The 13,304-nt window shown below is 38.1% G+C and overlaps 1 protein-coding gene across 1 annotated transcript in view; it reads left to right on the top strand.

Annotated features, from left to right (window-relative positions):
• Positions 1–13,304, top strand: part of LOC103800196 (serine/threonine-protein kinase DCLK1) — a gene marked incomplete at its 3' end in the record, with an annotated part of 31,462 nt that overhangs the window by 12,379 nt on the left and 5,779 nt on the right. Inside the window, exons 3-6 of the mRNA XM_009072567.1 lie at positions 6,051–6,135; positions 7,490–7,598; positions 12,292–12,349; positions 13,065–13,184. Of these exons, the coding sequence (XP_009070815.1) occupies positions 6,051–6,135; positions 7,490–7,598; positions 12,292–12,349; positions 13,065–13,184 (372 nt within the window). The remainder of the gene's footprint in view (positions 1–6,050; positions 6,136–7,489; positions 7,599–12,291; positions 12,350–13,064; positions 13,185–13,304) is intronic.

Raw genomic sequence — 13,304 nt, 5'->3', positions numbered from 1 at the left:
GAAAGAGAGATGTTACAGTTTCTGACATGTCATCTGCCAGGCTGGTGCTTCAGCTGATGTTCAGACACTCTCCTAGAGGGATCTCTGGGCCTGATAAAAGTTATAGTTTTGAAATCCTCTTGGTTGCTAGTAAATAGGTCTGCCTGAAGAAAAGGTGTATAGACATAGAAAGTAAACAGTACTATAGAAATGAGGAAGAACAGAAACAAAATAATTGAGTTTTCTGTCACTACTACTAAACAGTTAAGGCTACCAGGAGAGCTTTTAAAATACAACTCAAATAGATTTAAAGTAAAAGTGGTGATTGTGCTGTGCCCTTAATTAGGAGGAAGAAATAAGAACCTCCTTTGTTGGCCTTTCAGTTTTTGTTCCATAGCTGTGTGGAACTTGTTACCTGTGTATAACTTCAGAAGAAGTAAAGGGAAACCTTCACATTGCATCACTGCACACGTAACTTTTCATGTTAACCACAGTAAGGATACAGTAATGACAGTAATAACTTCCCATACCATGAATCTGATTTATTTACTTTTTTTTTACATCATCAATCTTTTCAGAAGCATCTCAAAGGCTGAGCGAGCCTACAGTCTGAATTATGGCTCAGCTTTGGAAGCAGCTGTTAGGAGCTAGTGGAGGTTAGATTTAAGTTTACTGTTGGATACCATGTAGGGAACTGTCAGTCCTTCAGAATTGTCTTGTTACACAAATCAAATGAATGTAGAAACATCCAATGCTACAGCTTAATAAGGGGATCTTAATTTTGCAAGCTGGTGCACTGTTTAATTAACTTCAGTCCGTCAGTAGCATATCCTTGCAAATGTTCCTATTTGTCCCTCTGTCCCTCAAAGAAGAAAACCAACACCTGACCCCGACTGGCATATGCCAGATAATTGTTTGTGTCATTTGAATTTACCTCTTCTCCAAGCTGTGTAAATCCTAAATTGCATAAATGAATAAAAAAAATTGATTCCCTATGTAGGGCCTCTCTTATGTCAAGTGTCCAAGAAGACAGGGCAGGATGTAGAATTGTGGATAAGTAGGAAGCTTGCATAATTTTTTCAATTGTTCTTTTCTAGATAAAGCAGTTTATAAATAAATTTGGGTCTGATGTGCCAGTGTAGTGCAGTGTCCAAATTTGGAAAAAAACAATTGCATCATTTCTCTTTCTATGCATTGAACTCCATTGGTTTCCATTCTTTCAGCATGAAGATTGTGGATTTGATGTTTCTCCATGAAGAGATTTTTTGCCAACTCTGTACTGTTTACAGGAAAGCTTTTTTTTCCCCTGTCTCAGCTGGCTGGGCAAAAAAAGTCATGTTAAACAAAAGAAAATCAAAAACATTTTTTGCTGTATATAGTTAAGAGAGGGAATTTCAGTGTAACCCTTTGCTTCTCTCTAAATTGAATAATAAATCAGTTTATTTTATTATAAGTTCCATCAAAATACATTATTTTGCTGTTTTAAATCAGCTGTCCTCTGCTTTTGTTTTCTGGAGATGTACCATTTTGTTATTTATTGACTTCCTTATTTCTTGCTTAACACTGTTGGATTGTTTTGAGCCCTTCAAGGTCCATCAAAGCTAATACCTGCACTGGGCTGTTGTCTTTATTTTACCATTAGACACGATCATCTCCAGGCAAAGGAATTGTGTCAGGAATTCATGACAGCTACCTTGTAAAGGTTTTTATAACCGGACTCACGCTAGTATAGGTTCCAAAAGGGGTGAGCCTAGTTGCTTACCTGCTTTGTTTTGGGTTTAATCCTATTTTTCCTTCTGAGTTGAATGTCATCTTACACATATTACTGACATGCATGTCTTTTTGTATTTTTTTTAATTCTGTAGAATTCTTTGGAATAGGGACAATCTTAGGAGGCATAATGTAAAGACATTAATAATTTCCCTATCCTGAACCTCCTTCCTGAATTTACACTTTGTTACTAATTTTAATCCTCGCTTCATGAAGCCTGTTTCTAAAAGAGCAGAACTCTCTGCATGAGATCCAGACTTAGCATTACACCTGTGTGCTTTTCTGTTACTCACATTTCATCCAGATGCTTCCTTCATGCTAGAAAAAATACAAAGGAATCTATTGTTGAGAGACTTTGCAGACTCCATATGCACTAATAAAGGTTTTGAGAGGTTTTTTAATACAGTGTTTGGAGTTTAAGATTCAGGAATCTGAATTGCATTAACAAACTTCCTAGTCTTACTTGTTTAAGTCTCTTTTCGTTAACTGCTGTTTAGTTGGAGTGGGATTTTAAGATTAATTTGGGAAAAGGTGAGTATTGGGACAGAGAAATTACAATAATTTTTATTTTACTGCCTTTTTAAAAATGAATATTTACCAAACAGTTGCTAAATAAATCTCCCAGTGAGACATGGATGAAACTCTATAGTGCTAATGTTTCCATTCACATCAATGAGATGTGTGGTGTGCTAGCCATCTGTTATATAAACCTGAATAGGAGCTGAAATTCTTACACCAAAGACCTGATTTTTTTTTTGTGCCATCACTTTTATGAAGGTGTGCCATAAAAACAACCATGTGCTGGCAACCTGTTCAACTGGACCCCTTTAAATCTGTGTAAAAGTGATGACATTCCAAGCACCTCAGCATCTCTTAAAATTAAAACAGCTTAATTGCATTAAAGTCTGTGTGCTGCAGAGATTATACTCTTGCTTAGGGTTTGTTTTTCCCCCCTCCCCATCTGCACAATCCCTGATGGGGTCCACAGCTGTGAGAGCAACAGTGCACACGACAGACTGCCTCACGATTGGCAAGCCAACTGGAAGGAACACTGAGACCCACAAGGATTGCTGGACCCGGAGGGCTTTCAGCTTGTGAGAACAATGAGCTAATTAAAGTCTAAATAAATGGAATGTCCTTCTAGCTGAAGTAAAGATAAATAAATAAATGCCTGCATGTTGTTCCAGAGGACTGAATAAAGATGAGAATATTTGTGTCGTGTTTCCCTAGTAATGTCTATTTGATTGTGAAAGAGGGACCGCTAGCAGACTTGGTGAATGTATGCAAACATCCAGTTCCTGATTTCTTTTTGATCTGTTGTTTTAATAGGAGGGGTTCAGCAAAGGTAATGAAAAGTATGAGTTTATATATTTTTCAGTTATTTAAAGTTTAAAAAATCTCAGTGTGTATTTTTAGCATGTCTTCTTGGCTACTGCTTCCTTGTCACTGGTGAGTTCTGCCTCTGCTCCCACACCAGTGCATCACAGGCAGATGTCACTGAAGGGGCTATTTGCTTTGTTTGCAGACCAATGGTATGGTATATGCTACTAATGCATCACTTCAGTGAATATCATCTTAGCCTTCCCATCCTTATATAGAGTCAAGAAGAAAAGAAATAGGGCCACTTAAAACATCAGTCTGAGATAAATTTTTTTATTTCCTTTAAATTTTCTACAGGACACTTTTTTTTCCAGTTTGTTAAACTAAACCTAGGTTAAAAACATATTTAAGGAGTTATGCCTAAAATGTAATTAGGAGTGAACTTAATTTCAGTCATATGTAGGCCATTAAGATTATTTGTACTTAAATTGAAGCACTTGCTGAAGTGCTTTGTTGAAATGGGCCCTTGGAGGTGTATAATTTTGAAAGGACTGAGCAGTTGCAGCTGTCAGCTGAACCTTGTTTCAAGGTCCTTGAAAAATTAGGTTCTCAAATAGAAATTTGGGTCTCTCTAGGCACCTGTTCTGAGAAGATATGACCGCTGAGTTAGGTCTCAATTTTTACATCTTGCATTCTCACAGATGAGAGCAATGGATGCAAGACTCCATAAAGAGACTATCAGGCTGCTAAAGAAAGCTGCACTGGTGTGCAGTCAGCAGTCTTAACCTAACATCTGCTGAAATGTGTAATCTTGCTATTTAAAATGAAAAAAAATAAATGAATGAAGTAGTTGCTTGATAATCTGTTGAAAATCTAGCACTAACCTTTTAATGTTGTACCTCTTGAATGTTGTAATGATTCATTCCTGATCATAGAAGTAACAAATATTAAGCTTGTTTACACTGTAATTCTTTAAGAAAATGCTGTGGAGTGGGAAAAGAACTATGAAATTGGATGCCAGGTCTAGGAAAACATGCACAGCAGAATGAGTAGAGAAAACATGTTTTTCTGCTTATTTTACAAGCAGGACAGTAAAGGAAAAAATTCTCTCATTACATGTGTATAAAAATAGGCTTTGAGAGTGACTTCTCCAGGCATGAGAACTCCTAGCATTTTCCCGTTACCTTGATCCTCATCTGCTCATTTGTCCAAAAATGAACCAGAGGTAAGTTTTCACTGAGACATCCTGCAGAATTTAGTGCAGGAGTAGCACATACATGAACATGTACTAACCATGAAACAAGGGCAGCAGTATCTTAGCAAACTGCATAAAATCAGTCAGTGTTGTCAAGAGGCAGCAGAAGCAGTCCAGAGACTGATGAACGCCTTTTCCAAATCTGTTCGAAGCTCAGAAGAAATGCTTGGGTGGATGAAAAGAGTGAGCTGGGGTTTATTAAAAGGGAAAAAGGTCATAGAATCTCTTGGTAGATGGGATGTGCAAGCTTTCAGGATTGCTTAGTGAAAAATAGGCCAAGTTCAGCCTTTGTCTAAATCATCTGACCTTAATCTATTGTGGGAGAAATTAAAAGTTAGTCAGCTGACATGGAACTCAGCATACTGGCCAGCTTTTAAATCTGCTGACTGCCTTCATCCTTGCTCTATGCTCTGCAAAGATCCCAACTGCTGCATTGTTAGTTGCTCTTGCTCCAGTTATTGGCTGTGCTCTGCGGTGGCAGACGAGAGAAATAATTCCAAAGAAGCTGTATTTAACTTGTAAAGTGGATTGGCACCCTGATCATGAGCATCTTGCAAACACTGATAAGGAGATGTGTTAGTTACATGCAGTACAGCCTGCAATGTATGTAGTGTATAGACTGAAGGAAGTAATGAAATGCTGCAGCGCTTTGTAACCTTTCAGCATGTCAACAATATGAATCCAAGAAAGTTTTAGTTTTGAAAATCCTCTGAGTATTTTTCACCTACATTGCAACACGAGGACCTGAGGAAATGCTCAGTTTGGCTGTAGGTTTGAAGGGCCACTGTAACATTTGTAGCTTCTTCTGGTTTCCTCCAAAGATAGGAGAATCCTGAAGATGTGTTTGTATAATCATTACACAGCACAGGATAAAATTTTTGGGTGAAATCTAGTCCGTCTCTTACATCTGTGTAGTTTCATCAATCTAGATGCATGATGAAGCAGTTTTCCTGAAGTACATGCCTAGAATCCATAGGTAACTGATAAACATTGATAGGTGCTTCAGAAGGCTTCCCTGGTGAGATCCTGCCTCCTATACTTCTGACATCCAAGGTGGGTGGCTGAGTCTCCTTCTAGAGACTCTACAATCCTCCCCCCATTAACAGTACAGACAAACTCAGACACTTGAAGTACTTAAAGCTGACGTACAGAGTTATGCTTCAAGTGAGCTACACCCAATCAAATGCTTTTACAAAAGAGCAAACATTGTTCACCCTGACGTTTTATTTTCTCCATAATCTCCATAATGATTTCTCCCTTCTAGAACACAACTGGGGAGGATTTCACCAGAATGAGGTTTGTAAAAGTGAGGAATTCTGCCCATAACAGTCAGCTATGGACATTTGTGCCTCTAGTGCCTGCTGGCTTAATGGGATCTCTGAGAACACAGTCTTCTGCCTGCAGAGGGCATACGACTCCTCAGGTTTCCCTGCTGAAATGTGTGTGAAAATATGGAGAAACAAATGGACCATACATCAAAGTGTTCTTGCACATTGCTGCACATGATGAATGAGGGATATCTCCATGTACATGAGGGTAACAAAAAGTGTAATTTCAGTGGAAAAACTGGGCCCTTCCCAAGCATCCACTTACCCATCCACCAAAGTAAATTGATGCTTTACGAAGGGAACACCGAAGCCTCTCCGTGACGTGTCCAGCAGGAACGTGCTGTGGGTACTCATGCTTCTTAAAAATCATCTGTTTTCATTTGTGTCTCCATTTCCAGAGCTCCCAACACAGTGGCTCCTCTACCTCATTAGCATCCACCAAAGTTTGCAGCTCTATGGATGAAAATGATGGACCTGCAGAAGGTAACATTTGGAGGCTGACATTTCAAAGCAGTCAATGTAGTGATAACAGCAGCTGTGTAGGAAATGAGTCATTCTTCCTGCCGGAGAAGGTAGGAGCATTGCAGGCTGGATGACTTTCCATGAGGAGACTCATCAGCCTTAGCAAACCCGTTGGGTTCACTCTGGATCACATTCGATCTGGACATCACTCTTCAGAGGTGTTTTTGGTGCAGAATGCGTGAGATATTATTTGTGGAAGCAACACAGTGCTGACTGGATTGTTTCAGTATTTTTGTCTCATCTGTCATGGTACTAAAGAACACACCACAGTCCTGGATCTTTACTCAGAAACAGATAGTCATACGCCATACTAAGGCTTTGAGCAAGTTGGCTAAGGGATAGTGTCTGCTCAGACACTGCCAGTTCACATGCACATATATGTACATGTGTGTATATGTGTTCCTGTTTGACAATACCTCTGTGCTGCCTTTGAATTCAGGCAAACTCCAGCCTCCCTGTGTCATAACACTCACTTGTAATACTAAATTGGAACAAAGGGCAGAGAAAGATACAATTAAAAGCAATGGCGTGTAAACACAAGTCACATTTGAGTGGCTTTTTTTCTACATTACAATATTTCTATAGTAGTTTATATCAGCTGCAATTTACAGTCAGCTTTGAGAGGCATGTTAGGTATTCGTAACACTATTCCAAATACTTTTTAAAATAATGGTACAGGAATGAGCACTAAAACACATAAAACTACAAACTACAAACTTTTCTTATGCTTAGACACTGTGTAATGCAATTTTACCTAAACATCTGGTACCCAGGTTGCATGCGAGGTAGTATTATTGAGAACATTTGTTTAAAAACTAAATATTTAATATTGGGGGATGGGGAGAACTAGCACTTAGCACATGAGGAGTTTTATGGATGTCTCAGTTTACAGGATGTAATAAAATAAGTGCTTGAGTGTTGGACTTCTTTGGTACATATATTTAATCATGCTGTGTCAAGGAGTTCCAGCCCCTTTTGGAGGTTGATCTGTGCTTGTGCAGATCACAGAGGCCTTTTCATAATTAAAAAAATACAATTTGGTTTTGTCTTGAGGGCATATTGCAATGGGAATGGTAAACTATGTAACACTCAAATGGTGGTATACTTGAGCCCCCAGAAGTCTTATTTTTCATTATTGTATCTGCATGAAACCTGTTGAGTATATACAATGTCAGCAGCATGGTTTCAGTGTACAGTAAGTGAGATACTGACTGAATGGCTTCCAGGCTCCTAAACCATAGACTTAAAATGCATGTTATGTGCAACATCTGTGTTTCCTTCACTAACAATAAAAATGTACTAATGACTCTTTCAGAAGTGTTGGAGGAAGGTTTCCAGGTTCCAACATCGATAGCAGAGCGATACAAAGTTGGAAGGACTATAGGAGATGGAAATTTTGCTATTGTGAAGGAGTGTATAGAAAGGTGAGGAGGATAATGTGCTTATTACTGTAAAAAAATAATCATTAATGTCAAGCTCTTTCTAGATCTTATCTTCATTTGTGGAATATAGATATGTAATAAGGTAATGTCTCAATGCCTAATGGAAAAACCAGTCCTTTTTGTTAAATCTTTCTTGTTGTACTGAAATATTGTCTTTTCCTGCAGTATGTTCTTGCAAGTCTCTGTTTACAGTAGACCAATAAAGCATTTCACATGTAGGGGCATGCTGTAAAGATGTCAGGAAGTTTTGGGTGTGTGGTGTAGTAGCAATGGTCAGCACAAAGAACTGACTTTGGATCCTTCTGTTCTGCCATCTGACACTGAGGAGTAGCCTCTTCCGTGTTTATTTTTAATTAAATGGACATGTATCTCCTGCTTGCATGCTTTATGCTGTTATATATGCTCCATCCAACTTTAAGAGCCTCACAGCAGACACCAAAATCTAACTTGTTCAGTGATGTTTACTGTAAAGAGGTGTGAACAGTCACTGATTTTAGACATCCACTCCAGATTAGAGTAGTCACAAGTCACCTCAAATGTCAGTGTTGCTGAAAATGTCCAAGTTGACTAGCTCAGGTGTCTGTTTCTAAATCTGCTCAGGTCTGAACTGGCTCTACCCAGCCTTATGAGTGCAAAAAATAGGGAACAAGACAGAAGTGCTCTAAGCAGAACAGCAGGTGCCTTTTGATGGTATTGTTAAAAATAGGAAAATATGGGATATAAAAGACACAAGGTCACCTGTATGTGAAATGATTGTAACATTGCTCATTAGATAGTAGAAGTTCAGAGATAGCAAAAAGCTCCCAGAGCTAGAGATGTCCAAAAGAGAGAACAATAGAGATGTAAAGGTTTAATAATGAAATTTCACAAGTTAACTTTTCCATCCCCTATTACCATGTCATAGGGAAGAGTCTCTTACAGAGCACTGTAACCTCACCTTTAGGCTCAAAGAAATAATTTCTGCTCTTTAGCCTGTAAGAATGTGATATTAACCCTAGTGTGTTGGATTAGATCTCATGGCAGATGATGATAAATTAGCTTGGCTGGTTTTATATTCATATTCTTGGAAAAAGACAGGTCCCACTCTGCATATGAAAGTGTCTGGCAAGTAGGAGACCATGAAGACAGCTGCTGGGGAAAGGGGGAAGAATGGATTTTGTATTGGCTGACAGTGTGCTTGTGGGACTTGGCCAAAACTGTGGTGAGGCCTTTAGAGCTCTGCCAGAGTGAGTTCATGGTGGAGCTGGTCATCCAGAGAGCTGTTCAGATCAAACCCCAGGGTGTGAACACTAAACTGGGGAATATGGAAACCTAAAGGAAGCAGAGCAAAGCAAGATGAAAACAAGAAAGCATTGTAAAACCCTATGAAGAGGCGTGACTGATGAAAAAGATGAGTTAAAACACATAACTAAGAATAGATAAAAAGACAGCTAAAGGTAAAGTGAATAGTGATTGAGAGAAACAGATTACAAGGTAAAATAAAAATAGGTTGTGGTTTTGATATACTGTCCTTCAGCTGAAAATGCCATTTCCGCTGAGAGACTGTGCTAGTGTGCATTTTGCAAGTCTTTCCCAAGCTGAGAGAAAAGACATGGACAAAATTAATTATAGGTCCTGCCACGCCTAAAAATAATACTTATTACCATATCGTCGAGAGCTTGAATGGAAACTGTTTCCTCTCCTCTTGTCTATCCCTCTGGTCCCAGATGGCATATCTAATGAATATATGATCAAATAGCATGATTACTCAGGTATTCCCAGATACATAGTCTTGTGGTCTCTGAGCTGTGCCATTCCATAGATCCCATTTATATCAGAGAGCTTTGGGAGAACTTGAAAATTAAAGTGGAATTATTTCTGTTAGTTTGCACTTCTAAAGCAGTATACCCTTGCCATCACAAGTGTGGAAGGAGAAATTAAAGACTCAGGGTAAATGAAAGCCAGTACATGTGAAATCCCTTCAAAAACATTCTTTGCCGTCTTTCTAAGCAGAAACCACCTCACTTCAAAGTCTGATACGTCCATCATTTGCAGAGACAGAATTGATGGGGTGATAGTTGGGGCAGAGGACTTTTCCACTTTCTTCTGATGTACAGTTCCTGTGTGCATTAGACTTCAAAGGAATAGCACTGTGAGGTGTTAAGCAAGTAGGAATGGGTCTTGTTACACAACTTCACTGGTCACATGAATACTTCTTCTCCATAGCTCTGAGACCAGCCTGTGAATACTGGTCAACCTCTCTGGCACTTCAATACACTCACAGGCATTTTTCTCTGACAGTGAACAGTCCAAACAGAAACCAAAAACCAATATGAGGACTTCTAAATCCCATTCTGAGTATCTGCATGCATACAGGCACACAGAGATAAATAAATTTCACGCATGCGCAAAAGTAACAAAGATTGATTTTTGTCTCCGGTGCAATGGAAATCTCTGTGAATTTTGCAGAAGTTTAAAAGAGCTAGGGAATGTGGCACCAAGCCCTGTTATGAACTAGAGATCTAACTCTGTGCCCTGCAGTAGTGCTGTGGGTCCAAGTCCAGACTTCTGTCCAGCCATAACATGTTTTGAACTTTTGTGGCACCTTTTTATTGTTTGGAGTGAGCAGTAGATGAGAGGTGAGATGCTTGTTTCACAGTCAGTTTCTGGCATGGCCATGCATATTTTTTGGCAATGTTTAAGTTGCAATGCTGCTGACAGCCCACGGTTCTGCAGCTTTTTAGGGGAGAGGATTTGCATTATCTTAACTTTAATTTTCTTTTTAGCAAAACAAAGAGCAGTCAGAGTTGTCATCTGCTTGTTACATATCTGCTCCATCGTATGCGCAATTTGTCCTGTGGTGTTTTTATATGTGTTCATTTTTAACTTTCAGATACTTCCAAATTCTGACATTTCCTCACTAGCTCAGATTTCCCAGTGTTTTGGAGTACATGGTGTCTCCCATGGCCAACAAAAACCATCAATTTCCTTTCTCATGACAGAAAGGAAGCATTCCTAGGGCACCAAGCAGCTTGAAAGAGACTCCTATTGAAAGAGGCTGTATTTTGTCTGTTTGAACCCCAGATATCTTAATTTCTAATATTTCTTCTCCTACCTCCTCCTTCAAGTCCCCCAAAACAGTGTCCAAATCTCTTCCTGTTCTCTCACTGAGCTGGGACTGTAGCCACTGAACAGCAGCACCGGAAAGGGGCACCCCACATGGAGTGCAGGCCATTTCAGGGGGCTATAGCATTAAACTCCTTTGTGGGGGAGCACAGATATGAGAAGTTTTTAACTTTTCTTTGCATAAATCTTGAACAGACATGCTGTACTTTCTCCCCAAGTCATAAACCTGGTTTCTCATGCTGTGTGATTTCTTTGCACAGCCTTTTAATTGATGTCCTAATAGAGACTGTCTTTGCTCCCTGCTGACCTGGGAAATAAATGATATTTGGGGGTTTTCTGTGCTTTTTACCAAATTCTCCATTTTCCCTTAAATTAACAAGTCGTGGTACGTCATTGCCAGATAAGTTCTCCATGTTTTAATGTGGCAATGAAAATGCCCAGTTGTTTTCCAGATACAGTGCTTTTAGTTTATGACTCACTTTACATGTCCTGTTTGACAGACTGAGCACACTTTTAGGCACATTAATTTCTCTGTTTAACATACTACGGATCAATCTAATGTATCAGTTTAACTGTGTTTTGTCAAATGAAGAATAAAAAGATGACCCTGCATTCTAGAAAGGTTATTTTTTACTTTGTTTTCAGCCAAACATATGCCTGTGGGCAATGTAATAGACTTTTATAAGCTGTTTAGGTTTTTATTACAAAATTAAAGTGTTTCAGTAAGATCTTTTTCTTATATTACCCATTGTCCATTTAACCTTATAGTGAAACTAGGGTTTTTGAACAGAGATTCTTGTTTTCATCCTTACAGCCATCTTTGGGTTTTGTAACTTGATTAAGAAATGGAACTTGATACTGTTAACTTGTCTACAAGCTAATTTTTCTATATTAGCATTCTGTATATAGATATCTGCCTATATGTGGTAGTGATAAATATTGTAAGGTTTCAAAAGAACACAGTGCTTAAAACTGTGTTCTCATCCTAACTAACTTCTCTGTAATTTTTTACTGTCTCCAGATCTTTTCACATTCTGTCCTAAAACCCAACATATTTAACTATGCTAAATAACCTGTACTTACTGAATCCATGAAACATATTGTAGTAGCTGTGCATGCAGATATTCAAACAAATGACTTTTCATTTTAAGTAAGAAGTAAAAGTATTTTCCTTGGGTTGTACTTTTGTATAACAGAAAACAAAACATTTTTGTTTGGAAAATATTTGGATCTGTAGCACTATATAATATTTTTGCATGAAAATGCAGAAGTAATAACAATTACCATTACGAAATGAAAAAAAATCAAGTGATTTTTGCTTTGAAAACTTTGAAGCATCTTAATTTAAAAACCAAAAAAGTTTAATGTTTTTTTCTCAGGCATACATATCAATTACTTTGGCTCAAGTTCACAATTCCTGTCAAATTCAAGTTTCATATCTTGAAAAAAACCCTAATACTTGAATAGAATTCTTCACTAGACTAATTGTACTCAAATGACAACTATAAACTCAACTGAGAAAAATGTTCAATGCAATTAAACACTTTTTTTTTCTTTTTTCTTTCCTCAGATCAACTGGGAGAGAATATGCTCTGAAAATAATCAAAAAAAGTAAATGTAGAGGAAAAGTAAGTACAGAAAAATATAAGACCAAAAGATTTTTTTTCCCAGGAAACATTTTGTGAGTGATCAGTTTGGGAAACTCTTGATATTTGTCTCCTTCCTGATGATTGTTAGAATTTTTGCCTGCCCTCTGGAGACTCTTGGAGCATCAGTATAAAAGGCTGCCATGTGCCTTTCTAGATTAATGTGTAGATTTTCCAGTTGGCTGGTTGTGTGTGACTCCTTGCTGTTTACCCCTGTTATTATGCCCTCTAACTTTCATAATTCCAGATATTATAGAACACAGAAAAATAATACGAATGATTGTAACAACACAAGTCACTGTGTCTAAGGTTCATCAAACTGATGTCAGTTTTATAGCAAGTGACTGTTAGCTTTTGAAATCTGTAACAAAAGGTTCTCTGAGATGTTATCATATTGTTAGATCAAAAAATTCTGCATCAGAGAAAAAATTTTAGAAGCTTCCATATTTAACTTTTCTCTATATCAGAAACGTGTCTTCTCCTCCATTTCTTTTTCTATGTTTGACTCTCTATTCTTTCAGTTACCACACTGATGTTATTTCTAGACATGTTCCTTCCACATTGTTGCAGACAGTATCTGTTAGGTTTTTAAAAAACCCCAAAGAATCCATGCAAGTTGCAATTCTGTCTGCTTTTTCTACTGTGATTTTTTTTTCCCACCAACCTGTTGTCATTAAAGATTTATTTTGTGTGGCAGGAACACATGATCCAGAACGAGGTATCTATTTTAAGACGAGTCAAGCATCCCAATATTGTACTTCTGATTGAGGAGATGGACATGCCAACTGAGTTGTACCTTGTCATGGAACTTGTGAAGGTGAGTATTCTAGAGGCAATATACATACTAAGAACTGTTTTAACCATACTGAGAAATTCGATTGGTGCTAAGACTTACTAAAAATCAGGGAATAACAGAATAATTTCAAATGGAAGGGTC

This window comes from Acanthisitta chloris, unplaced genomic scaffold (genome assembly GCF_000695815.1).
Source record: "Acanthisitta chloris isolate BGI_N310 unplaced genomic scaffold, ASM69581v1 scaffold8774, whole genome shotgun sequence".
In the NCBI taxonomy this organism is placed as follows: domain Eukaryota; kingdom Metazoa; phylum Chordata; class Aves; order Passeriformes; family Acanthisittidae; genus Acanthisitta; species Acanthisitta chloris.
The sequence above is the reverse complement of the archived record's forward strand: the minus strand, read 5'-3'. Positions and strand labels throughout refer to the sequence as shown.